The following is a 25,613-nucleotide window of genomic DNA, read 5'->3' as shown; positions in this document are numbered from 1 at the left end:
TTCCTACAGAGGGGAGGAGCCAAGGTCTCTCAGGTGGCTGTCCTGAAAGACGATTAGGGGAAAAAAGCTTCAAATCCGCATTTATTTAAGAGATATCGGTCTATAACTCCCGCATTGCGTTGGGTCTTTACCTTCCTTAAGTAAGATCGTAATTAAAGCTTTCAAGAATTCCGTATGAAACGAGCCTGTGTCTCCCAAACCATTGTACATTTTAACCAAATAAGGCCCTAAAATAGGAAAAAGAAGCTTATAATATTGAGCAGTAAAACAGTCTGGGCCAGGAGCCTTGCCCATTTTTGCTGAGTTCACCGCTTCTTGAACTCCCTCCAATGTAATTGGTATTTCCAATTCTTGCCGTGCGGTAGACGTCAAACTAGGCATTACAGAGGATGCCAAGTATTCATCCACCACAGTCTGGTTTTGGGGATTCAAATTTAAATTATACATGGATGAATAAAAATCACCAAAGCTCTGTGCTATTTCTCTGGGCAATATATATTTTTCACCTTCAGTTTCCATAATCATTGGAACATAAGTCCTTAGTTGCTGTTCCCTCAAAGAGCTAGCGAGTTGTTTACCACATTTATTCCCATATTCATAGCTCTGCTTTCTTCCTATCTGCATTGCTCTTTTGGCTTTATATAAATGTAAGTCTGTAATCTGTTAAACGCACCGTCAAAAGATCCAGTTTCAACTGTGGTGGGGGCTCGTTTATGCGAAGTCTCTAAACAGTGGATATCTGCTATTCGGGATATTAGCTTTGCTTCTCTCTCTCTCTTTTAATCCTAGCCCCATGCTTAATCAAAACTCCCGGTATCACTGCATTGTGGGCTTCCCAAACCACTCCAGGGTTACATTCCAGTGTGTCATTAATCTGAAAATACTGTGTTGCTTCCTTACGGACCTCCTCCAAAACAGAGGGTTCCTGTAGGAGGCTTTCCTTGAAGTTCCACATTGCAGGACCGGGGAGTTGAATATCTGATAGGTTAAATATCAAAAAAATTGGTGCATGATCTGACCAGGTAATTTTTTCAATATTTACTTCCTCTATTGCATGCAGTTGATTGTGTGGAATAAAAAAAAATAGTCTATACGAGAATATGTTCTATGTGGGGCTGAATAGGAATAGTCTCTCTCTCCAGAGTAAAAGACGCCAAATATCCACTAATCTTGCTCCATATATAGCGACTTAGAGATTTGCTTCTGGATGCCCAGGGATGTGGCTGAGACCCCTGCAGAAGTGTCCTCTCCTGGAACCAAGGGGATATTCAAATCTCCCCCTAGGATCAGCTGACCCTCCAGGAATCCTATAGCTTTGTCCAAAAATTTCCTAAGAAAAGTATCTTGTTGTGTGTTAGGAGCATAGAAAGAGGCAAGAGTTACCCCTATTCCCACAATCTTACCGTTTAGAAGCAGGTATTGCCCCCCCGGATTCTGTACATGACCATGGAATCTTACTAGAAATCAAAATAGACACCCTCCCCCCTTGTCTTAGCAACAGGATTAGTAGTATGATAGCCTATTGGGAAGGATCTATTTCTAAGTAAAGGGAGCCTATTCTCCTAAAATGTGTTTCCTGAATAAAATGCTATATCAATCTTAAGCGTTTCAGATCCTGAAGAAGTATACATCACTTTTCAGGGGTGTTTAGTCCCTTAGAGAGAGGGGGAGAGAGAGAGAGAGAGAGAGGGGGAGAGAGAGAGAGAGAGAGAGGGGGGGGGAGAGAGAGAGGGGGGGGGAGAGAGAGAGAGAGAGAGAGAGAGAGAGAGAGAGAGAGAGAGAGAGAGAGAGGGAGAGAGAGAGAGAGAGAGAGAGAGAGAGAGAGAGAGAGAGAGAGAGAGAGAGAGAGAGAGAGGGGGAGAGGGGGAGAGAGGGAGAGGGGGAGAGGGGGAGAGAGGGAGAGAGGGAGAGAGGGAGGGAGAGGGGGAGAGAGGGAGAGGAGGAGAGAGGGAGAGAGGGAGAGAGGGAGAGGAGAGAGGAGAGGAGGAGAGAGGGAGAGGAGGAGAGAGGGAGAGGGAGAGGCAGGGGGGAGAGGGAGAGGGAGAGGCAGGGGGGGAGGGGGAGAGGGAGAGGCAGGGGGGGGAGGGGGAGAGGGAGAGGCAGGGGGAGGAGGGGGAGAGGGAGAGGCAGGGTGGAGAGGGGGGAGGGAGGGTGGAGGGGGAGGGGAGGGGGAGGGGGAGGGGGGAGGGGAGAGGGAGGGGGAGGGGGGAGGGGGAGAGGGAGGGGGAGAGAGAAAAAGGTGCTTATCTAATAGTTTCTTGAAATTATCGCTGCTCCTCGCTGAGACCACCGCCTGTGGAAGGGAATTCCACATCCTTACGGTAAAGAACGCTCTACGTAGGTTAAGGTTAAACCTTTTTTTCTTCTAATTTTATCAAGTGGCCACGAGTCTTGTTAAACTCCCTTCACAAAAAAGTTTTATCCCTATTGTGGGGTCACCAGTACGGTAATTGTAAATTGAAATCATATCCCCTCTCAAGCGTCTCTTCTCCAGAGAGAATAAGTTCAGTGCTCGCAACCTTTCCTCATGACTAATATCCTCCAGACCCTTTATTAGCTTTGCCCTTCTTTGTACTCGCTCCGTTTCCAGTACATCCTTCCTGAGGATTGGTGCCCAGAACTGGACAGCATACTCTAGGTGCGGCCGGACCAGAGTCTTGCAGAGCGGGAGAATTATCGTTTTATATCCGGAATTAATCCCCTTTTTAATGCATGCCAATATTCTGTTTGCTTTGTTAGCTTTGTTTGTTTGAGCCTATCATCTACTAGGACCCCCCAGGTCCTTTTCCATCCTAGATTCCCCTAGAGGTTCTCCCCCCTAGTGTATAGATTGCATTCATATTTTTGCCACCCAAATACATTATTTTACATTTTTCTACACTGAACCTCATTTGCCATGTAGTTGCCCACCTCAAACCCTCTTCCCGCCGACCGAACGCATATATGCGTACTCGGCTTTCCGGGGTTATACCGGGATGATGCCCGCAGCTGCAGGCATCATCCCGGTACCGTTGTTTTCAGCGGGCGATCGGCTACCGAGTATAACAACCGATGCGGCTAAAAGCCGCTCGGTTGTTATACCGGAGGAGCGGGAGGGGACATCCCCCCCCTCCCGCCGCCTCCCGCCGCTGTTACCGGGCCTCCCGTGCGATCGGGAGGCCCGGTGTCTGTTCCGCTGCCTTCGGCGGCTGGGGGCGGACTGGAACGAAGCTGTGAGCGGCTTCGTTCCAGCCTTCTTGCTGTAAACGCGGAAGCGACGTCATGACGTCACTTCCCGTTTACTCGGCTGCCAATGGCGCCGAATTTAAAAAAGTACACAGTATTCAGAATCGCCGTTTTCGGCGATCTGAATACTTTGAAGTGTAAAGGAGGGATGGGGGGTCTTTTAGACCCCCCATCCCTCCATAAAGAGTACCTGTCACCACATATTACTGTCACAAGGGATGTTTACATTGCTTGTGACAGCAATAAAAGTAAAAAAAAAAATTTTAAACACAATTTATAAAGTACAAAAATAAATAAAATAAATAAAAAAAAATTTTTTTTAAAGTGCCCCTGTCCCCGCGAGCTCGCGCAGCGAAGAAAACGCATACGGAAGTCGCGCCCGCATATGTAAACGGTGTTCAAACCACACATGTGAGGTATCGCCGTGATCGTCAGAGCGAGAGCAATAATTCTAGCCCTAGACCTCCTCTGTAGCTCAAACCTGGTAACCGTAAAAAAATTTTAAAGCGTCGCCTATGGAAATTCAAAGGTACCGTAGTTCGTCGCCATTCCACGAGTGCGTGCAATTATAAAGGGTGACATGTTTGGTATCTATTTACTCGGCGTAACATCATCTTTCACATTATACAAAAAAATTGGGGTAACTTTACTGTTTGGATTTTTTAAAATTCATGAAAGTGTCACTTTTCCAAAAATTTGCGTTTAAAACACCGCTGCACAAATACCGTGTGATAAAAAATATTGCAACAATCGTCATTTTATTCTCTAGATTCTCTGCTAAAAAAATATATATAATGTTTGGGGGTTCTAAGTAATTTTCTAGCAAAAAATATGGATTTTAACTTGTAAACACCAAATTTCAAAAATAGGCTTAGTCATGAAAGGGTTAATTTGTTCAGATCTTTTTGCAAGGTTTCCACATCCTGCAGAGAAGTTATTTTCCTGCTTAGCTTAGTATTGTCCGCAAATACAGAGATTGAACTATTTACCCCATCCTCCAGTTCGTTGATGAATAAATTAAACAGGATTGGTCCCAGCACAGAACCCTGGGGGACCCCACTAACCACCCCTGACCATTCCAAGTACTCCCCATTGATCACTACCCTCTGAACTCACCCTTGAAGCCAGTTTTCAATCCATGTACTCACCCTATGGTCCATGCCAACGGACCTTATTTTGTACAGTAAATGTTTATGGGGGACTGTTTTCAAATGCTTTTGCAAAATCCAGATACACCAGGGCACTTTTTAAATATTGGTGCTACATTGGCTTTTCTCCAATAAGCTGGTACCATTCCAGTCAGTAGACTGTTAGTAAAAATTAGGAACAATGGCCTGGCAATTACTTGACTGAGTTCCCTAAGTACTCTCGGGTGCAAGCCATCTGGTCCCGGTGACTTATTAATGTTAAGTTTCCCAAGTCTCATTTTAATTCTGTCCTCTGTTAACCATGGAGGTGCTTCCTGTGATGTGTCATGCAGACAAACACTGCAGTTTTGGTTACTTAAGCCCCCCGATTCCCTCGTGAAGACTGAGGAGAAGAATAAATTCAATACTTTCGCCATCTCCCCATCCTTTGTAACCAGGTCCTACCTCATTCTTTATGGGGCCAATATGGTCTGTCCTCCCTTTTTACGTACTTAAAGAATTTCTTGGGATTTTTTTTGCTCTCCTCTGCTATGTGTCTTTCATGTTCTATCTTAGCCGTCCTTATTGCACCCTTACATTTCTTGTTGCATTCTTTATAAAGTCTGAATGCTGAGGATGATCCCTCAACCATGTATTTTTTGAAGGCCTTCTCCTTTGCTTTTATATGCATTTTTACATTGGAGTTAAGCCATCCATATGATCTATTTCTGATGATCATTTGTTATGATCCATCATATATAATTCAGATTAAAAAAAGCATTGAACTAAAGGCTGTAATGTAGCAAAATAGGTAAAAAGCCAAGGGGGTGAATACTTTTGCAAGGCACTGTAACTCAAGAGATAAAGCGATAATTCTCCCACTGTACAAGACTCTTGAGGATTTTAGTTATGAAGAAAGGTTACTAGCACTGAACTTATTCTCTCTGGAGAAGAGCTGCTTGAGAGGGATATGATTTTAATTTACAAATACCATACTAGTGACTCCACAATAGGGATAAAACTTTTCCGTGGAAGGGAGTTTAATAAGACACGTGGCCACTCATTAAGATAAGAAGAGGTTTAACCTTAGACTGCGTAGAGGGTTCTTTACTGTAAGAGCGGCAAGGATGTGGAATTCACTTCCACAGGCGGTGGTTACAGCGGGGAGCATCAATAGTTTCAAAAAACTATTAGATAAGCACCTGAATGACCACAACATACAGGGATATACAATGTAATACTGACATATAATCACACACATAGTTTGGACTTGATGGACTTGTGTCTTTTTTCAACCTCACCTACAACTATGTAAAGTATCACAGTGATGAAAACTAAAAAATGGCTTGACAGCAAAGGGGGTTAAACATGCTGGTCTTCAAGTGGCTGTCACATTTTCAATATATTGTGCGTATCAAGTGACCCAATAGGGTTATTTACTAACGCTCCAAGTGCTGATCGGTCTACTAACTAAAATGAGCAGCAAGAGTGGCCTGGATGTGTCCAAATATTCACAGCAGGGAGAGCAGAATTGCTGTGTCCCTTTCAGGGTATGGGTAACAATAAAGCAGCCAGGAGTTCTGTAAGGTATTGCAGCACTTGCAAAGACCTAGAAGAAGTGGCCTGGGGATCCATGTGCACTAAGCTCACTCACTTTGTCACAGTGTAAAGGGCAAAGAAAGCAGGGCCTTGCAGTAAATGCAGTAAAGTGCCCTTAGTTAAAATTTCAAACAGAGGTGTGAAAACACACCTAAAAATAGCAGATACTATGGTAAAAGGGTTTGTGTGACAACATTCTTCAGTGTCGGCAGAAGGAAATACAGCACACAGCAGGGACTAAAGTATTCGACAAACCCAAAAATGTGTCAGATGCTAAAGATTTTTTAGCAAACATAGCTCTATAAAGAGCAGCAGAGCAGGCAGTGGAGCAGGTGAGTATCCACCTTTCTTTGCAGGTAGGGTTTATATGATATATATATCTCTATCCATCTCTTATTTATATATATATCTCTTAAAATAGCAACAGATGATTGACTTTCATTTTGCTACTAATGGATCCCTTGCAAAACTATTATAAAGAATGCATAATAAATGCAAAAAAAGTTCCCAGTGTGAGCAATCTTTAAAAAGTACCTAGAAAATGTATAAAAATGAAGTGCCAGCATGAAGACCAGTACTGGATATATGAATAATGCACGTCCAACTTTACCTGACTTTCTGTATCCATTGACTCTTCCCGACGAGACATTTTTACTTCAACTGAAAGGTCCCCCTGGAACACAGATGTGCAAAAAAAAAAAAAAGGATATATTAAAATATTATGTTAAAATTCTATTACCATGTGTGCCTAATATTTGAACATAAGCTTACTTGGGTGTGGAAATTAATTAGGATTACATAAATTTTGTATTACTCTGCACTTTTCAACTTTTTACATTTTAGTTTTGTAAAGCCCCACAAACATTTCTTCCACTCCTTCACACTCATTAATAGTACTCACTGGACTGTTGATGTCTCTTCCTTGGCTTCCTTTACTGTTTAGACTTCCAATTTCAGTCTGGGAACTGGACTGAGAAACCCCCTCAAAGAATGGTCTAAATAATTAAACAGAGACAATACATATAAAAGTGACCTACCCAAAGTCAGCACAATGGTGAAAAAAAAAAAAAGAATGCAAAGAGAAAAACCTGTACCTCAGTTTTGGTTTCGGGGTGCTGAGGACACTCTCACTTTCTTCTAACTCTGGACAACTGTCACTTGGGTTAAACATCTCCAGGCTATCATATAAATCATCAAGATCTTCTTCTCTAATCTCATCACGAGATACATGATCCAAACCAAACCCAACCTTGAAAATGAATTTTAGGGGAAAAAAAGCAAATTTAGCATAACAAAGCCTCCCCCTTTCTTTCCCCAATACACAGCTCTATAATATATTCAAAAAACCAAATGCATTTAAGGATTAGATATTCTGACAACAGCAAAAACAATGTTTCAATAAATAACAATGAGCTGTAAAGTATAGTCCCCTAATGAAAAGGCCCTGTCATCATCTCTACTGCTATACTCATGAGCTTTCATACTTGTAGAAAAAAAAAATATTTTTTGTACAACGAGGGACACAGAAATGCAGTCATTTTAAGACATCTGCCTTCAGAAAGTTTGTAAACTGGCAAACAAAAACATTAAAGCGGAGTTCCACCCACATCTTTGATTTTTTTTTTTTGATTTTTAAATAACTATTACTCTTGCATAATGCATATCAAGCAATTCTTATTCTTGTCATTAGCACTGCCTTTATGATATATTTATATTAAAAAAAACCTTAGCTTTTTCTTTCTTGTGGATTCCCATCTTACTTGTGGGCAGGAGAAGCCCACAAGCATATTCTTCTGGGATACGGCGCTGCTGTATTCCCAGCATGCATCGCCCGTTCTCGCACATGCGCAGTAATAGCATGTAGCAGCACTGGAAACTATACAGGTTGCCATCACAACAGAAGTGCCCGCCCCATTGTGATGGCAACCTAGCCCTTGGCGCTGCCCACCGACTCCCGGGAAATGATGACACACATCTCCCAGCAGCACTAGCGAGCAGAGGAGCCGAGGGAAGTGACGTCAAATGCCGCAGTGAGGAAGGGGAAGATTAGAAGGGATCACATAGCAAAAGGGATTAATACGCAAGTAAAAAAAAAAATAAAAATTTGTCCAAATGTCATTTGTTATGTTATTTGCTGCACAGTTATGTAAACGTATTTTTATGGGCGGAACTCCGCTTTGTATAGCCAAATCTCCAATCCTCATGCTTCAGTTTTGCGAGCAAGTCGTACATGTGTAAAATTGTCATTAACGTAACTCATAAGCAAACTATCTTGAACTAGGTTACCTTTCCACACAAAAGCTAAACAATATTAACTACATTATTGTGTTTAGTGAATAGGGACAGACTACCATGTGCACACCAAAATGTTTTGTACCTGTGCAATTGTGCATTATGTGATGACTGTTCTATGTGATTACCATTTATTGTTTACCTGACAAAACCCCAATAAGAAAAAAAAAACAATGTTGAAAAAAAAGCCCTGGGGAGAATACTGTAATAAATTATTTAGGTCAGTCTTACAATCCAAGAATTCCGTTACATATACCTAGGACACTACAAGACAAGAATGCTAACCACTTGCCTTCATGCAACATTCAGAAAAGTGAAGGCAAGGACGATGCATGAGGACAGAGTGATAAAAACATTAAGGTGACTTAATTTTAAGAGATGAACATAAGGAGAATAACAAAATGGAGAATAATTAGGTAAACCATAAAGATTAATAGATTTACATCATAACACTACAGGTCTTTATGGCATCAATGGCTTTACTTCATTTTGCAACTCTTGCCTCCACCTAATTCTCTGAAAATAAAAAAAAAATTACGTGTACTGCATTCATTACATGTAAACACCGTTATCCCAAAGGATATGCCAACATTTTTTTATAATGCATTCCATCCTTACCTCTTCTGAAACTTTGAACCTGTTTAGGAGGGACTTAAGCTTCTGCTTTATGTTTGGCTGCTGTAATCGAAAAAGAATATTAAAAAAAATAATAAAAAAACACACAAACACACACACCCACACACCAATGATATTTTGTTATGCTTTTTTCTGAAATGTCTGGAGGTTTTCAAAATGACATACACTGAACCGTATAATATGAGGCATAAGCAATATTGTAGGAATATGAAAATCATTCAGTTGAACACACAGTTGCCTAGCCTCCAACAACTACACGTGGTCTTTACAAACAGGATATGGGTTGGGTAATCAGCTTTTAGATTGAGGATCTTGCTACAAGTTAACAACACTGAACCTAGTAAACTGGTCAAAAGAGAAAAACTGCTCGGAATAGACAAAAAGCTCACTCTAGTTATGGCTGATGAGGCTTGGATTTTCCTTCGTGATTTCTTCACCTTTCGGACATCATCATCTTCATAAAAAAAGTCCTAAGATACAAAAAAAAAAAACCCAAACACTTTATACATAACATTTATTACAAAAATATCAAAGTTGGCTAAATAATAAGTCAGCTCTCAAGGACTAGCTGAAGACCCATGAAGCAGAAACTTGGCCTGTATATTGCAAAGATTCCTGAGACAATTCTAATGACAGTACCTGGGGAAAACAGAGAAGGCTGAAGATGTAAATGCACATTTAAAATGCATATACTGTCATATACTGTGCACTGAATGCTGAACCTGCCAAGGATGTAAATGTGGTCACCTGTGTTAAACTACTACAGTTAAAAGAGGAAGGCTAATGTACAGTATCTCACAAAAGTGAGTACACCCCTCATATTTTTGTAAATATTTTATTATATCTTTACATGTGACAACAGTATTCCAACATGATAAGACCCCAAACACACATCCAAGACGACCACTGCCTTGCTAAAGAAGCTGAGGGTAAAGGTGATGGACTGGCCAAGCATGTCCCCAGACCTAAACCTTATTGAGCATCTGTTGGGCATCCTCAAACAGAGGGTGGAGGAGCGCAAGGTCTCTAATAGTCACCAGCTCTGTGATATAATTTTAGGAAAAAATAAAAAAAATGCACATATTTTTGCAGGAAAAAAATGTGTATTTATTATCATTTCCTGCAGGAGCTTGCAATGCACTGCACCCCTGATCAGTGGATCAGGCGTACAATGTCAGGATACTGCAGATATGCCCTGCAGCTTTCAGCCAACACCTCTGAAATGGGCTGACCGTTTACAAGCTGCAGGGCTTCTGAATAAACTATGAGACCCCGCTCATCAGCGCCCTCGCAGTCTATTGAGAACTACAAGCCATCAGCCGCAATAGATGACGGTACTTGCTGTTGTCTCATTTACAGATTGCTGTGAATAAATGAGGTGGCCATGTGGGCGGAGCCCTGCACACCAGCGCTATTTTCATAATGTGATAGCAGGTGCAGGGAGAAGAACCCGTAATAAGAGCGGGGTGTGGGAGTAAGCTGGTGTGAGATTGAGTGTGTAAGGCAGACCAGAGGAGGTGGCAGGTGCAGGACCAAGATAGGGAGTGTGACAGACAGACCAGGAGAGGCAAGGGTGAGTGTCCCAGACCGGGAGAGGCGGCGGGTAAGTGTATACCAGACCAGGAGAGGTGGCGGGTGCAGAGAGTGACACACTGACAGAGGCTGTAGACGCCGACAAGCCCTGTAGGAGACAGCTTCTAGATGAGGCTGAGCAGGAGGAGAGGAGCTGCCTAACACAGACCATAAAGGTAGGCTGACTGTGTGTAGTAAGGACACTGTCAGAAGATGGTGTAGTGTGGGTACTGTATGGGAGAGTACTGCGAGTAACTGGCGATTAACAGGCGAGCACTGCAAGTAACTGGCAAGCACTGTGAGGTTGACTAAATATAAGTGGGAGTACAAGAATTCTGTGGGCCTTGAGATCAGGGATCAGGAGGAGCGAATGCAGAGGGCTGTGTAAATTAGGAACAAAATAGAGTCAGGAAGCGAGTTTATCAATTAATTATCAATTAATTGGGCAGAGTATAATCCCTAATCATCTAGTAGTATTCCCATTAAATTCGTGGGTACCATGTCCAACCGGTATGGTAACGTGACTCAACCTTGTGACATGTATTGCTTTCCTTGAGCATCTGATCAAGGGAAAATAATGCTGCACAAAATGTGAGCAGGTTGCTTCCCTGGAAGCCCTAGGTCCTGAATCCAGGGAAGCAACTGGCAACACTGCGAATAATCTCCAACCTGAGAGCAAGTACGGAATGTACCCGTAAGGTGCTGGCAGGGACTAGCACAGAGATAGGTGGAGATACAAGGGTGCAGGCACAAGAGCAGAAATGTTGGGTGACGGTTAGGCGGGGTAGAGGGGAAAACATCATGGAGGCCAGTCCTGGGCTGGTACAGCCCAATAAATATACCCTGTTGCGTGATGCTGGTGAAACCAGTCAAAGAGCGACAATGCTAGAGCAGTGCGACACCCTGAGCTGCCAGGGGAAAAATTCCTCCAGTTAGGGCGGGGGTAAGGCTAAGAGTAAGGAAAGACAGATCCTGGTGGTAGGGGATTCAATTATTAGAAGCACACAGAGGGCCATCTGTCAAAGACCGTGAGCGCCGAACTGTATGTTGTTTACCAGATGCGGAAGTTTGGCACAGTGAGGATCGGATGGACAAATTATTGGGTGGGGCTCCATTCTAAAAGCTTGTTTTTAAAGAATGTACGTGCCTTTTCTTATACTTCTTTCTCCTTAGAGTTTTAGACTTTTTGTTTGAGCCAAGTTTTAATTAGAACCCACACTTTATGACTCATTGTGTTTAGGCTGATTCTAGGTAGTTAATCTATGCAGATAAGCTATCTTTGTAAGTTCCTTTCAGCTGCCTAAAATTAATGATGAAAAAAATCTCTGTAGAAGCCTGGTTAATCCTTAGAAACTTAGGAGTGAGTTTATCCCTCCCCTCTGTGTTGCAACTCACATATAAACATATAATTCTTAATAAAGAGTTCAGACTCACTTTGCACACAAAAGCTGCCTGTTGTGTGTGTCATTGGGGTCGCCAGAATTCTGACAGGGTCGCTGTGGATTACCAAGGGAGAGTGGTCGGCTGTCCGGTAATCTATCAGCGGGGAGGACCCAGCTGTCATGTACAAATTGGCACCAATGGACAAAGTTAGAAGATGGAGAGATTTAAAAAATGATTTCAGTGACTTGGGACCTAAATTGAAGAAAAGGACCTCCAAAGTAGTATTCTCAGAAATACTGCCAATACCTTGAGAGGCATCAAGAGATTAGAATTAACAAGTGGCTGAAGTGCTTGTGTAGAAAGGAGGGGTTTCGGGTTCCTGGAAAACTGGGCCGATTTCTCAGTCGATTACCGGTTCTGTAGCAGGGACAAACTGCATTGAAATGGGGAGGGTACAGACAGCAATGAGCAAGTTTCAACTGGTAATATTGGAGGCATTAGTGGTAGAGTGAACAGAATACCAAAACATAAGATAAGTAAGTTGGTATATCCAAATTGCATCCTCATATCAACTAACAAGGAAATAGTATGTATGTGACAGGATAAAATTATGAGGCATGTACACCAATGCTAGAAGTCTAGCTAATAAAATGGGTGAACTGAAGCTGCTAATGTACGAGGAGGACTTTGATTTTTTGGGAATTTCAGAAACTTGGTTTGACAGCTCACATGATTGGCTGGCAACCATTCAGGGGTATTCCCTATATCAGGGGTAGGCAACTTCGGCACTCCAGCTGTGGTGAAACTACAAATGCCATCATGCCTCTGCCTCTAGGAGTCATGCCTGTGATTGTCAGGATCTTGCAATGTCTCATGGCACTTGTAGTTTCACCGCAGCTGGAGGGCCAAGGCTGCCTACCCCTGCCCTATATCATAGGGATAGGGAGGGTAGGAAAGGGGGAGGGGTATGCCTGAACATCAAGAATGACGTGCAAGTGAACGTGAGGGACGACATTACGAACGGAGCTAGGGAGGGGGTGGCAATGTTACAAGCCATCTAGCCTGAGGCAGGAGGTGGTGGCTGACCTCCTTTAACAGCTTGGAATGGTGGCAAAGCAATGTCATAATGAGGGATTTAAATTATTCAGATATCAACTGGGCAGAAATAACTGCCCATTCATCAAAAGGCTCGCCATTTCCTAAATGTCTTGCGAGACAATTTAATGGGTCAGTTGATGAATGCACCAACAAGAGACAATGCATTACTAGACCTACTGATTACAAACAGCACAGACCTGATCGCAGATGTGGAAATACAGAGCAACTTAGGAAACAGCGACCACAGGCCAATTTTCCTAACTTGTGCCCTTTGCTACGTGCTAAATGGGATAAAATCCTAGGAACAAGGAAAACTGATGAAAAATGGGAGTGCTTTAAGTGTATGCTAAATGTGCATTGCATTCCAAGGGGAAATACGTTTAAAAGAACAATACAAAGAATGCAGGAATAAATGTAAGAACACAATCAGGTCAGCTTAAATAGACCACGAAAAGGCACATAGCGGAGAAGAGTAAAAAAAAAAAAAAAAGTAAAAAAAAAAAAATAAAAGAAATGTTTTAACCACTTCAGCCCCGGAAGGATTTACCCCCTTCCTGACCAGAGCACTTTTTACAATTTGGCACTGCGTCGCTTTAACTGCTAATTGCGCGGTCATGCAATGCTGTAACCAAACAAAATTTGCGTCCTTTTCTTCCCACAAATAGAGCTTTCTTTTGATGGTATTTGATCACCTCTGCCGTTTTTATTTTTTGCGCTATACACGGAAAAAGACCGAAAATTTTGAAAAAAAATGATATTTTCTACTTTTTGTTCTAAAAAAAATCCAATAAACTCAATTTTAGTCATACATTTAGGCCAAAATGTATTTGGCCACATGTCTTTGGTAAAAAAAATGTCAATAAGTGTATATTTATTGGTTTGCGCAAAAGTTATAGCGCCTACAAACTAGGGTACATTTTCTGGAATTTACACAGCCTTTAATTTATGACTGCCTATGTCGTTTCTTGAGGTGCTAAAATGGCAGGGCAGTACAAAACCCCCACAAATGACCCCATTTTGGAAAGTAGACACCCCAAGGAAATTGCTGAGAGGCATGTTGAGCCCATTGAATATTCATTTTTTTTGTCCCAAGTGATTGAATAATGACAAAAAAATAAATAAATTACAAAAAGTTGTCACTAAATGATATATTGCTCACACAGGCCATGGGCATATGTGGAATTTCACCCCAAAATACATTTAGCTGCTTCTCCTGAGTATGGGGATACCACATGTGTGGGACTTTTTGGGAGTCTAGCCGCATACGGGGCCCCGAAAACCAATTACTGCCTTCAGGATTTCTAAGGGCGTACATTTTTGATTTTACTCCTCACTACCTATCACAGTTTTGAAGGCCATAAAATGCCCAGATGGCACAAACCCCCCCCCAAATGAACCCATTTTGGAAAGTAGACACCCCAAGCTATTTGCTGAGAGGCATGTTGAGTCCATGGAATATTTTATATTTTGACACAAGTTGCGGGAAAGTGACAATTTATTTATTTATTTATTTATTTTTTGCACAAAGTTGTCACTAAATGATATATTGCTCACACAGGTCATGGGCATATGTGGAATTGCACCCCAAAATACATTCTGCTGCTTCTCTTGAGTACGGGGATACCACATGTGTGGGACTTTTTAGGAGCCTAGCCGCGTACGGGACCCCGAAAACCAATCACCGCCTTCAGGATTTCTAAGGGTGTACATTTTTGATTTCACTCTTCACTGCCTGTCACAGTTTCGGAGGTCATGGAATGCCCAGGTGGCACAAACCCCCCCCAAATGACCCCATTTTGGAAAGTAGACACCCCAAGCTATTTGCTGAGAGGCATGGTGAGTATTTTGCAGCTCTCATTTGTTTTTGAAAATGAAGAAAGACAAAAAAAAAATTTTTTTTTTCTTTTTTTAATTTTCAAAACTTTGTGACAAAAAGTGAGGTCTGCAAAATACTCACTATACCGCTCAGCAAATAGCTTTGGGTGTGTACTTTCCAAAATGGGGTCATTTGGGGGGGTTTTGTGCCACCTGGGCATTCCATGGCCTCCGAGACTGTGATAGGCAGTGAAGAGTGAAATCAAAAATTTACGCCCTTAGAAAGCCTGAAGGCGGTGCTTGGTTTTCGGGGTCCCATACGCGGCTAGGCTCCCAAAAAGTCTCACACATGTGGTATCCCCGTACTCAGGAGAAGCAACAGAATGTATTTTGGGGTGTAATTTCACATATTCCCATGGCATGTTTGAGCAATATATAATTTAGTGACAACTTTGTGCAAAAAAAAAAAAGTCTTTTTCCCGCAACTTGTGTCACAATATAAAATATTCCATGGACTCGACATGCCTCTCAGCAAATAGCTTGGGGTGTCTACTTTCCAAAATGGGGTCATTTGGGGGGGGTTTGAACTGTCCTGGCATTTTATGCACAACATTTAGAAGCTTATGTCACACATCACCCACTCTTCTAACCACTTGAAGACAAAGCCCTTTCTGACACTTTTTCATTACATGAAAAAATTATTTTTTTTTGCAAGAAAATTACTTTGAACCCCCACACATTATATATTTTTTTAAAGCAAATGCCCTACAGATTAAAATGGTGGGTGTTTAATTTTTTTTTTTCACACAGTATTTGTGCAGCGATTTTTCAAACGCATTTTTTGGGGAAAAACACACTTTTTTACATTTTAATGCACTAAAACACATTATATTGCCCAAATGTTTGATGAAATAAAAAAGATGATCTTAGGCCGAGTACATGGATACCAAACATGACATGCTTTACAATTGCGCACAAACGTGCAGTGGCAACAAAATAAATAAATTTTTAAAAGCCTTTAAAAGCCTTTACAGGTTACCACTTTAGATTTACAGAGGAGGTCTACTGCTAAAATTACTGCCCTCGATCTGACAGTCGCGGTGATACCTCACATGCATGGTGCAATTGCTGTTTACATTTGACGCCAGACCGACGCTTGCGTTCGCCTTAGCGCGAGAGCAGGGGGGACAGGGGTGCTTTTTTTTTTTTTTTTCTTTATTATTTTTTTGCTTTATCTTATTTTTATTGTTATCTCAGGGAATGTAAATATCCCCTATGATAGCAATAGGTAGTGACAGGTACTCTTTTTTGAAAAAATTGGGGTCTATTAGACCCTAGATTTCTCCTCTGCCCTCAAAGCATCTGACCACACCAAGATCGGTGTGATAAAATGCTTCCCCAATTTCCCAATGGCGCTATTTACATCCGGCGAAATCTAAGTCATAAAATGCTCGTAGCTTCCGGTTTCTTAGGCCATAGAGATGTTTGGAGCCACTCTGGTCTCTGATCAGCTCTATGGTCAGCTGGCTGAATCACCGGCTGCATTCTCAGGTTCCCTGTTGAGACAGGAGAGCCAGAGAAAAACACGGAAGACGGTGGGGGGGGGGGGCATTCTCTCCCACTCCTTGCAAAAGCAGTCTAGAGGCTAATTAGCCGCTAAGATTGCTTTTACATGAAAGCCGACCGCTGGCTGAAAAGAATGATACCAATATGGTACCTAAACCTGCAAGCATCATTCTGGTATAACCACTCAAAGTCGTGAATGCTGTACCTGAAGACAAAAAAATGGTTAACAATAAAGCACAGTAAACGGTAAAGTATAAAAAATTGCATACCTGAAAAGCAAACATGATAAAACATAATAACAATAAAACATTGCAGAATAGAATACAGTAAAAAAGAGCAGAACAATAGAGAGAATAGAGAGAGAGAGAATAGAGAGAGAACAATAAAACGACAACTATTATTTTTTATTTGTTTGTGTTTTTTTTTTTTTTACACTTTTTTTGTAACTGTAACTTTTATAACTGTAACCGGTTCCAGGTTCGGGTCTCTCAAAATGCGATGGCATCTTGGGAGACCCTGTGAAAGTGTGTCCCAGTCTGTGCAATGCTGTACCCTACGCTAATACTCAACTAGTGAATGGTAGCATTCAAAACATTCACCAATGCAAAGACCAGGATTGTCAGGACAGGAGGGACAATAATAGCGGGTGTCACGCCACAACATCTTTTTTGGGGGGGTTCGTTGGGTAGGGGTACTCAGGAGGACATAAAAATGCCTCTCATGCAGCCGACTGCATTTGGTTGGGGATGTGAATGGGGGAAGTACGGGCGCTGCAGAAGTGGTGGGTTCCCAATTAGGATTGGCGAATGCAGCAGGAAGGGCATTATGGGCACGACGGGCCTGTGTTTGTCTTCTTGGTGGCAACGGGACACTACTTGTGCTTGCCACCTCACCAGCTTGAACTGCACTTATGGGACTCGCCACGTCACCAAGTGTTACTGCAGTGCTGGTTTGACTACGACCGGGGTGTACTAGGCCGCTGGCGCTTGCCAGTTCACCAAAACGCTACCAAAAAAACTGTTAACGATCGCAGGGATCAGGCCTGACTCTGCGAACGCTGCAGTTATGCGTTTAGTGTTTTGTAAGTGACAGTGATCGATCGATACTGCACTTGGGTGGGCTGGGCTGGGCCGGGCGGAGGGGCAAAACGCAGGTGCTAGCAGGTATCTGGGCTGATCCCACTAACACTGCGTTTTTGGGAACCCTAAACTGCTGGGGGACGCCAGTATAGATCTGATCGGATCAGATCAGATATTGATCAGTTCAGATACTATACCACTAAGGGAGGTGTACGGTGCGTGCGTGGGTGTTAGCGCTACTGGCACTAACCTGACGCTGCCTGGGGCTGGTGCTTGCCAGTTCACCAAAACGCTACCAAAAAAACTGTTAGCGATTGCAGGGATCAGGCCTGACTCTGCGAACGCTGCAGTTATGCGTTTAGTGTTTTGTAAGTGACAGTGATCAATCGATACTGCACTTGGGTGGGCTGGGCTGGGCCGGGCAGAGGGGCAAAAGGCAGGTGCTAGCAGGTATCTGGGCTGATCCCGCTAACACTGCGTTTTTGGGAATCCTAAACTGCTGGGGACGCTAGTATAGATCTGATCGGATCAGATATTGATGCGTTCAGATACTATACCACTAAGGGAGGTGTACGGTGCGTGGGTGTTAGCGCTACTGGCACTAACCTGACGCTGCCTGGGGCTGGTGCTTGCCATTTCACCAAAACGCTACCAAAAAAACTGTTAGCGATCGCAGGGATCAGGCCTGACTCTGCGAACGCTGCAGTTATGCGTTTAGTGTTTTGTAAGTGACAGTGATCGATCGATACTGCACTTGGGTGGGCTGGGCTGAGCCGGGCGGAGGGGCAAAATGCAGGTGCTAGCAGGTATCTGGGCTGATTCCGCTAACACTGTGTTTTTGGGAACCCTAAACTGCTGGGGACGCTAGTATAGATCTGATCGGATCAGATATTGATCTGTACAGATACTATACCACTAAGGGAGGCGTATGCTGCGTGCGTGGGTGTTAGCGGTACTGGCGCTAATCTGACGCTGCCTGGGGCGACGCATATCACCGCCGGGCGATCAGGGGGCTAAACCTTTATTCGGTAATAAACGGCGGGTGCCCTGACACTATAAAAAATAAACAAACTAACCAGCGTCACCCGTAACGGTTATACAGTGATCAGTGGTGAAAGGGTTAACTAGGGGGCAATCAAGGGGTTAAAACATTTATTCGGTAGTATATGGGTGTCCCTGTCACTATAAAACGCTGACGGCGAACCTAAATATTTACCTCACTAACTAGCGTCACCAGCGACACTAATACAGCGATCAGAAAAATGATCGCTTAGCGACACTGGTGACGGGGGGTGATCAAGGGGTTAAAACTTTATTAGGGGGGGTTAGGGGGGTATCCTAGACCTAAAGGGGGCCTAACACTCACTGCCCTAACACTGTAACTGTCACAAACTGACACCAATACAGTAATCAGAAAAGAAAAAAAAAAAAAAACCTGCTTGGTGTCAGTTTGTGACGGGGGGGGGGTGATTGGGGGGGGATCGGGGGGCGATCGGGGGGGGGATCGGGGTGTAATGTGTGCCTGGCATGTTCTACTGTGTGTGTGTGTGTGTTGGTGCACTCACATTGCAGTCTTCTCTCCTCGGCCCGGAACGGAAAATACCGAGCCGAGGAGAGATGACATCATTTCCTCTGCCTCTGTGTACAATACAGAGGCAGGGAAATGATCCCATTGGCTGGGAGCGATCGCAAGGGGGGGGGGGGCCACGAATGGATGGCCTCCCCCTCACCACCGATCGCCGGGGGAGATTTGCCGACCGCCGCAGGCACCGGGGGGGGGGGGTCCGATCGGACCCCCCACCCGCGGGCAGGCAAGGACGTACCTGTAAGTCCTTTTGCCTGCCCGTGCCATTCTGCCGACGTATATAGTCGTGCGGCGGTCAGCAAGTGGTTAAATATATTAACAGTAAGAAAGTGAGGACAGAGCATATTGGCCCCAGAAGGGCTGATGAAGGGAATTTGGTTACAAAAGACAATAAGGCGAATGTTTTAAATGCATTCTTCTCTTCAGTTTTCATGAAGGAAAAAAACATGGGGATATAGTAACCAAGACTGTAAATGTTAACACCACGTCACAGAAGGTACCCTCATGGCTAACAGAAGCCAGTATCAGAAATAGACTTGAAAAAAAAACTTAAACAAGTCACCAGGACCAGGTGGCTTACATCCGAGGGTCCTTAAGGAACTCAGTCATGTGATAGCTAGACCATTATTTATAATATTTATGGACAGTTTCCTGACTGGAATGGTACCATGTGACTGGTGAAAAGCCAACGTGGTACCAATATTTTAAAAAGGGAGGAGATATATTCCTGAAACTACAGGTCAGTCAACCAAACATCGATAGTCTGTAAGCTATTGGAGGGGAGGATAAGTGACTATATCCAAGATTTTAGTAATGAAAACAGTATCATTAGTAGTAATCAGCATGGATTCAAGAAGGATTGTTCTTGCCAGACCAATCTATTATCATTCTATGAGGAATTGAGCTGCCATCTAGATAAAGGCAGGCCTGTGGATGTGGTGTATCTGAATTTGTCATAGGCATTTGGTACAGTTCCCCACAAACATTTACTTTACAAACTGAGGTCTGGCAGCATGAACCATAGGGTGAGTACCTGGATGAAAACTGGCTACAGGGGCGAGTCCAAAGAGTGGTGATAAATAGCAAACACACAGAATGATTCAGTGTGGTAAGTGAGGTCCCCCAAGGATCTGTCCTGGGACCAATTCTGTTGAATTTATTCATAAAAGATAGAGGATGGGATACATAGCGCAATCTCAATATTCACGGACAATACAAAAGCTAAGAAGGGCAATAACTTCTGTGCAGGATGTGGAAAACTTACAAGAAGACATAAATAAAATAATGGAGTGGGCAACTACATGACAAATGAGGTTTAATGTTGAAAAATGTAAAAAAAATGCATTTGGGTGCTAAAAATACGAACGCAAGTTACTCGCTAGGGGGAGAACTTCTGGGGGAATCCAGGATGGAAAACGGACCTAGGGGTCCTAGTAGATGACAGGATCAGCAATGACATGCAATGCCAAGCTGCTGCAAGCAAATCCAACAGAATATTAGCATGCATTAAAATGGGATTTACTCCAGAGATAAAAAAGATAATTCTCCCACTCTACAAGACTCTGGTCCGGCCGCATTTTGCCTGTTCCATCCAGTTCTGGGCACCAGTCCTCAAGAAGGATGTGCTGGAACTGAAAAGAGTTCAGAGAAGGGCAACAAAGCTAATAAAAGGACTAGAGGATCTCAGCTATGGGGAAAGACTACAAGCATTGAACTTATTCTCTGGAGAGGAGACACTTGAGAGGGGATATGATAGCGATGTACAAATACCTTACTGGTGACCCTAGCATAGGGAGAAAACTTTTCAGTGAAAGGCAGTTTAAAAAGACGTGGCCATTCACTTAAATTGGAAGAGTAACAGTTTAACCTTAATCTGCGTAGAGGGTTCTTTATTGTCAGAGCAGTAAGTATGTGGAATTCTCTACCACTAGCAGTGGTATGAGCAGGGAGTGTCGAGGTACCTTGTAACTCCTTTTCTAGGACATCTTCCAGGGCAGCATCTGAGAAATCCTCCTCCCACCTAAAACAGGAAACGCATCATCCACCAAAAGCTGTCATATACCCCAGTTATATAGGAGTCCCAAACAAACAACAGAGAAATATACACCATGCTTCCATAAATCTTCCGCCTAAAAAAGAAAACATAGGGATGGGTACTGCCCTGGAAGACTTCCTAGAAAAAGGAGCCACAGGTACCCAACTGTTTTCTTAAGTAGTCTTCCAGGGCAGCATCTGAGGGGATTTAGCAAGGAATACCACTAGGGGGGGTCTACAGACCGGGGAACCTTTCTACTGAAAGATTGGTCTTGGCTGAACAGGAAATCTATCCTGTAATGTTTTTGTAAGGGTACTAAAGCTCAACCAGGTTTCCACCTGGCAGATCTGATGTGGCGTAGCTCCTGCATTCGCCACATATAAAGATGGCCAGGCCCTAGTAGCATGGGCTGCGATTCCCTTGGGTGGTACCCGATTGAGATTGGTAAATGTAAGAGATGCTAGTCTGATTTAACTGCCAACTCTGTGGAGCTATTGAGGGGAACCCCTTCTGTCCATACTGGTGTCAAACATTTGTGAAATGACCTCTGACTCCACTGAGAGGTTCCAAATATAACTATGAAGAGCATCAGGGAACCCCTAAATTAAATCAGTGTTAGGAATTGCACTAAAATCAAATCATCTGTGGGCCATGGGAAAAATTGCTCCACGCACTGGAAGACAGTAGGAACCAAAAAACTCCTACAGTGGTTATCAGAATGCTGTACTTAAAAGTGGCCACAACAAAAAAAATCATCGCTGTAATGCCACATGGTTTGCTAAGTGTCATTGGCCCTGGAACCGTCCAGGCACCATCTAATGAGCAGCCAATCAGGCACTGTAAGCATTGAGACACTGCTTTCTATCCCTGGTTGGGTCTGAAAATAGCTAAGAGATCACCCATACCTGAGTTGGCACACAGCTCCTGGATCCCTCGGCTCCACGGACCTCATAACGGCCGATAAATCAGCTAAAAAAAGGCACCAATGGGGAAAGACAAGCCCAAGGCACCGAAGGGCACCAGCGGAAACCGTCAAGGGGGTGATCTGGATGATTATTTTGCTCGATCTCGGTCTGCCTCAGAGCGCTGCCCGGAATCCAAGATGGCACCAGCTCCACCATCCCCAGCACACTCTGACTCGGCCCTGCACACACAGGTGAGCTCACACAGCCAAATCTCACTCCCTGATGACTCTGACTGTACTCCCAGGCTTACCAGGAGCCGCTCTAATGTCTCCCTGGGTTCAGGGGAGGGCTGGGACAGATCAGATCCCTCCATAGTTACATCAGATCCCTGCCCACTAAAGCAGACTTTGAGCACTGTGTACACAGGATTGAGAAAGCATACAAGAAGAAAGGTCTCTGACCCTAAAAAGGACATAGGGGCACGCTTTGAAGATATAGAAAGCACTGCAGACAGCCTAAGCGACTCTGTACAGACACATGACAGAATCCTCAACACTCACACGGTCATGCTGCAGCAGCTTTCCGACCAAGACGATACCGAAAATCGTACTCGTCGAAACATACGCATAGTGGGGATCCCCGAATCTGTAGACCCCATAAATCTACCTGCGGCTGTGACGGCCATTTTTAATCAACTGCTACAACGTGCCAAAGATGACACAATCGAATTGGATTATGTGCACCGAACCTCAGGTCCCCGAACCTCTGACCCCTCCTTCATACGCGATACCCTGTGCCGGTTCCACTTTTACAAGTTAAAGGAGAATATAATGAGAGCTGCCAGTTCTCAGCACACAATCTTCTTCAACGACACCCCTGTGATGCTTCTTCCTGATCTCTCCCACCAAACACTGGCAATGAGGAAAGCATTGAAACCACTTACACAGCTACTGCAATCAAAGCAGATAAAATACCAATGGCGATTTCCCTTTCATCTCAGAGTACACCACGAGGGTAAAACCGCCATCTTTCGCACTTTGGGAGACCTACCTTCATTCCTCAGTACATTGGAGCTGCCGCAAGTTGCCCTGCCAGATTGGCCGTTTTCCCCGACTACCCCGGGATTACCCTTCACCCCACAATGGCAAAAACAGAGCCGCAAACGCAACCCAAGGTCTACCTCACAGCAGGATCCCAACGATTGAACTCAGCCTAGATTGCCTTCCTGTTTTCTTCTTTCTCCAGGGATCATCATTGTGACATTCCGAGGCCTATATAGGCTTAATTCACTGCCATCCACCCTGTTTGCAAGTTGTTCCATTGCTTTTTGAAGATTTTTTTTGACTTCCTATACTCCCCTACTTAACGTACATTCGTCCAGTGATCTGGTCTGATAGCTATGATCCTCTCGTATCTTTCCCCCCTTCTTTTATTGAATTCCTCCTCGCTGTCCCCCCCCCCCCCAGGTAGCCTTGGACAATTCATCCACATGTGTACCTCTTAAAATTATAGGTTATGTAAATTGCCTCCTTAAATGCCTGAAGTACATATGTATGTCATGCTGACACCCCCCATTGTGGATTACCATTCCACAATAACCTCTATTTCACTCACATATTACCAGTTATGCTGATTTTCCTACATTCTGTTCATAACCTTGGCTACACATTAATGTTTTACTACTATGTTTTTTAATGAATGGTTCTGATTATTTTTGTGATCCCCGTGGAGTTGGGGTACAGGGAGTTGCTCTGCCCTATGGTCTTGCCCCGCACCCCCCTTAAGGGTTTTTTCTTTTTTCCCCATAGTGCCAATATGGGCACTGTGGAGTACACGGATGTGTACCTCAATAGAAGGCCTTTTTATTTATTTTATTTATTTATTTTATTTTAGGTCCTTATATAGCGCCTTCAATTTACGCAGCGCTTTACATATACATAGTACATTCACATCAGTCCCTACCCTCAAGGAGCTTACAATCTGAGGTCCCTAATTCACATTCATACATACTAGGGACAATTTAGACAGGATCCAATTAACCTACCAGCATGTCTTTGGAGTGTGGGAGGAAACCGTAGTACCCGGAGTAAACCCATGCAGGCACAGGGAGAACATGCAAACTCCAGGCAGGTAGTGTCGTGGTTGGGATTCAAACCAGCGACCCTTCTTACTGCTAGGCGAAAGTGCTACCCACTACACCACTGTGCCGCATCCCTTGCTATTGATCTTTTGGAGCCACCTAGTGGCCTTTTTCGTTATAGTTCCATTTTTTCTAAATTTGACCTGTTGGTTCCATTCACCATTACCACTACAAGTAATTACTATACTGTTTGCACTAAAATCTACTAGTTTGGGGAAATATAGTAATGATTGTGACAATTGTTTTTACATGTATAAAGGTCCCTCCGACATGTGTCATCGCTCTTTCACCTTCCTGCCTCCTTTTTATTGCTTTTCTTCTCTCTTTGCCTCCTTCTTCCCCTCCCCCTGCCCCCTCTTCTGCTATACCTCCCCCGACCCTGTCCCCCCCCCGTCAAGAGCTGCTGATTCGTGAGCTATCAGACAAGTCTATCTTACTTCATGCCCACCTGGACCTCCTATGGCGAATGATGGCCCAATTGCACTAGCATCTTTTAATTGCAGGGGGTTTAACACTCCGGAGAAGCGGAGCCAGACACTATATCACTTCCAAAAAATGCGTTCTAAAATCTTGCTATTGCAAGAAACACATTTCCGCACGGGATCCATACACGCCCTGCGCAACAGATATTATCCACATTGGTACCATAGTACCAACCCCCAAGCCAAATCCAAGGGGGTCTCTGTCGCTTTCCATAAATCCTTTAATCCAGAGGTGCTAGACTCCCTTATCGATGTTGCAGGTCGTTTCATATTCTTAAAACTGAAAACTGAAACTAAACAATTTTCTCTTCACAGTGGCAAATATTTACATTCCCAATGTGGGTCAGGCTCGGTTCCTCTCATCGGTTCTCACCAGACTATCCTTCGGGGGTTTCTCCTTCATTATCGGTGGAGATCTCAATGTCACCTTGTCCCCGTCCGCAGACACATCCTCAGGTAAGTCCTCTGTTCCCTTCTCTACATTAACACACATAAAATCACTGCTCCTCCCATCTGGTGGATGTTTGGCGTATAGTAGACTGGATCACTTTCTAATCTCAATCTCTGTTGGACACCCCCCCGAGCGTCCATAGGTCATATACTCTGGTCTGACCATGCCCCAGTCTATTTGACCCTAGCACGAACCCCGACAAAACGCAGAGGCCCACATTGGAGACTCAATGATAATTTACTACAAGACTGTCTGCGTAGCCAATGTCTCTAAAACCATTAAGAATTTTGTATCTGATCACTCCTCAGACATAACCTCCTCCCTTAATCAATAGGAAGCTTTAAAATGTGTGGGACGGGGGGTACTTATACAGCATGGCTCTCACCTCAAAAAAATAAGAGCCGACAATATACGCCGCCTCCTTTCCACTATTGCGGAACTAGAACCCATCCATAAACAAGACCTAGCCCCCACATTTTCATACAACTATCCAAAGCTCGTCGAGAGCTACTCCAACTTCTAGACTCTCATTCCCCAATTGCTAGAGATAGAGCACGTAATCACTAATACTCACTCGCAAACAAATATGGCATGGACCCTCCACCCTAGACCCCCCCCGGTCA

The 25,613-nt window shown here is 43.7% G+C and overlaps 1 protein-coding gene across 3 annotated transcripts in view; it reads right to left on the bottom strand.

The window, feature by feature from the left end:
* The window catches only part of PACS1 (phosphofurin acidic cluster sorting protein 1), a 654,711-nt gene that overhangs the window by 443,137 nt on the left and 185,961 nt on the right, over positions 1-25,613 (bottom strand). For 2 of the 3 annotated variants that reach the window (XM_073605164.1, XM_073605166.1), the window contains 5 exons: positions 9,269-9,349; positions 8,862-8,921; positions 7,046-7,200; positions 6,853-6,946; positions 6,562-6,624 (listed from right to left, as the gene is read on the bottom strand). In XM_073605164.1, coding sequence (XP_073461265.1) covers positions 6,562-6,624; positions 6,853-6,946; positions 7,046-7,200; positions 8,862-8,921; positions 9,269-9,349 — 453 coding nt within the window. The remainder of the gene's footprint in view (positions 1-6,561; positions 6,625-6,852; positions 6,947-7,045; positions 7,201-8,861; positions 8,922-9,268; positions 9,350-25,613) is intronic. The other variant, XM_073605165.1, reaches the window with a different exon arrangement.

Source organism: Aquarana catesbeiana, linkage group LG11 (assembly GCF_042186555.1).
Source record: "Aquarana catesbeiana isolate 2022-GZ linkage group LG11, ASM4218655v1, whole genome shotgun sequence".
In the NCBI taxonomy this organism is placed as follows: Eukaryota; Metazoa; Chordata; class Amphibia; order Anura; family Ranidae; genus Aquarana; species Aquarana catesbeiana.
Note: the sequence above shows the minus strand (reverse complement) of the source record. Positions and strands in the feature narration are given on the sequence as shown.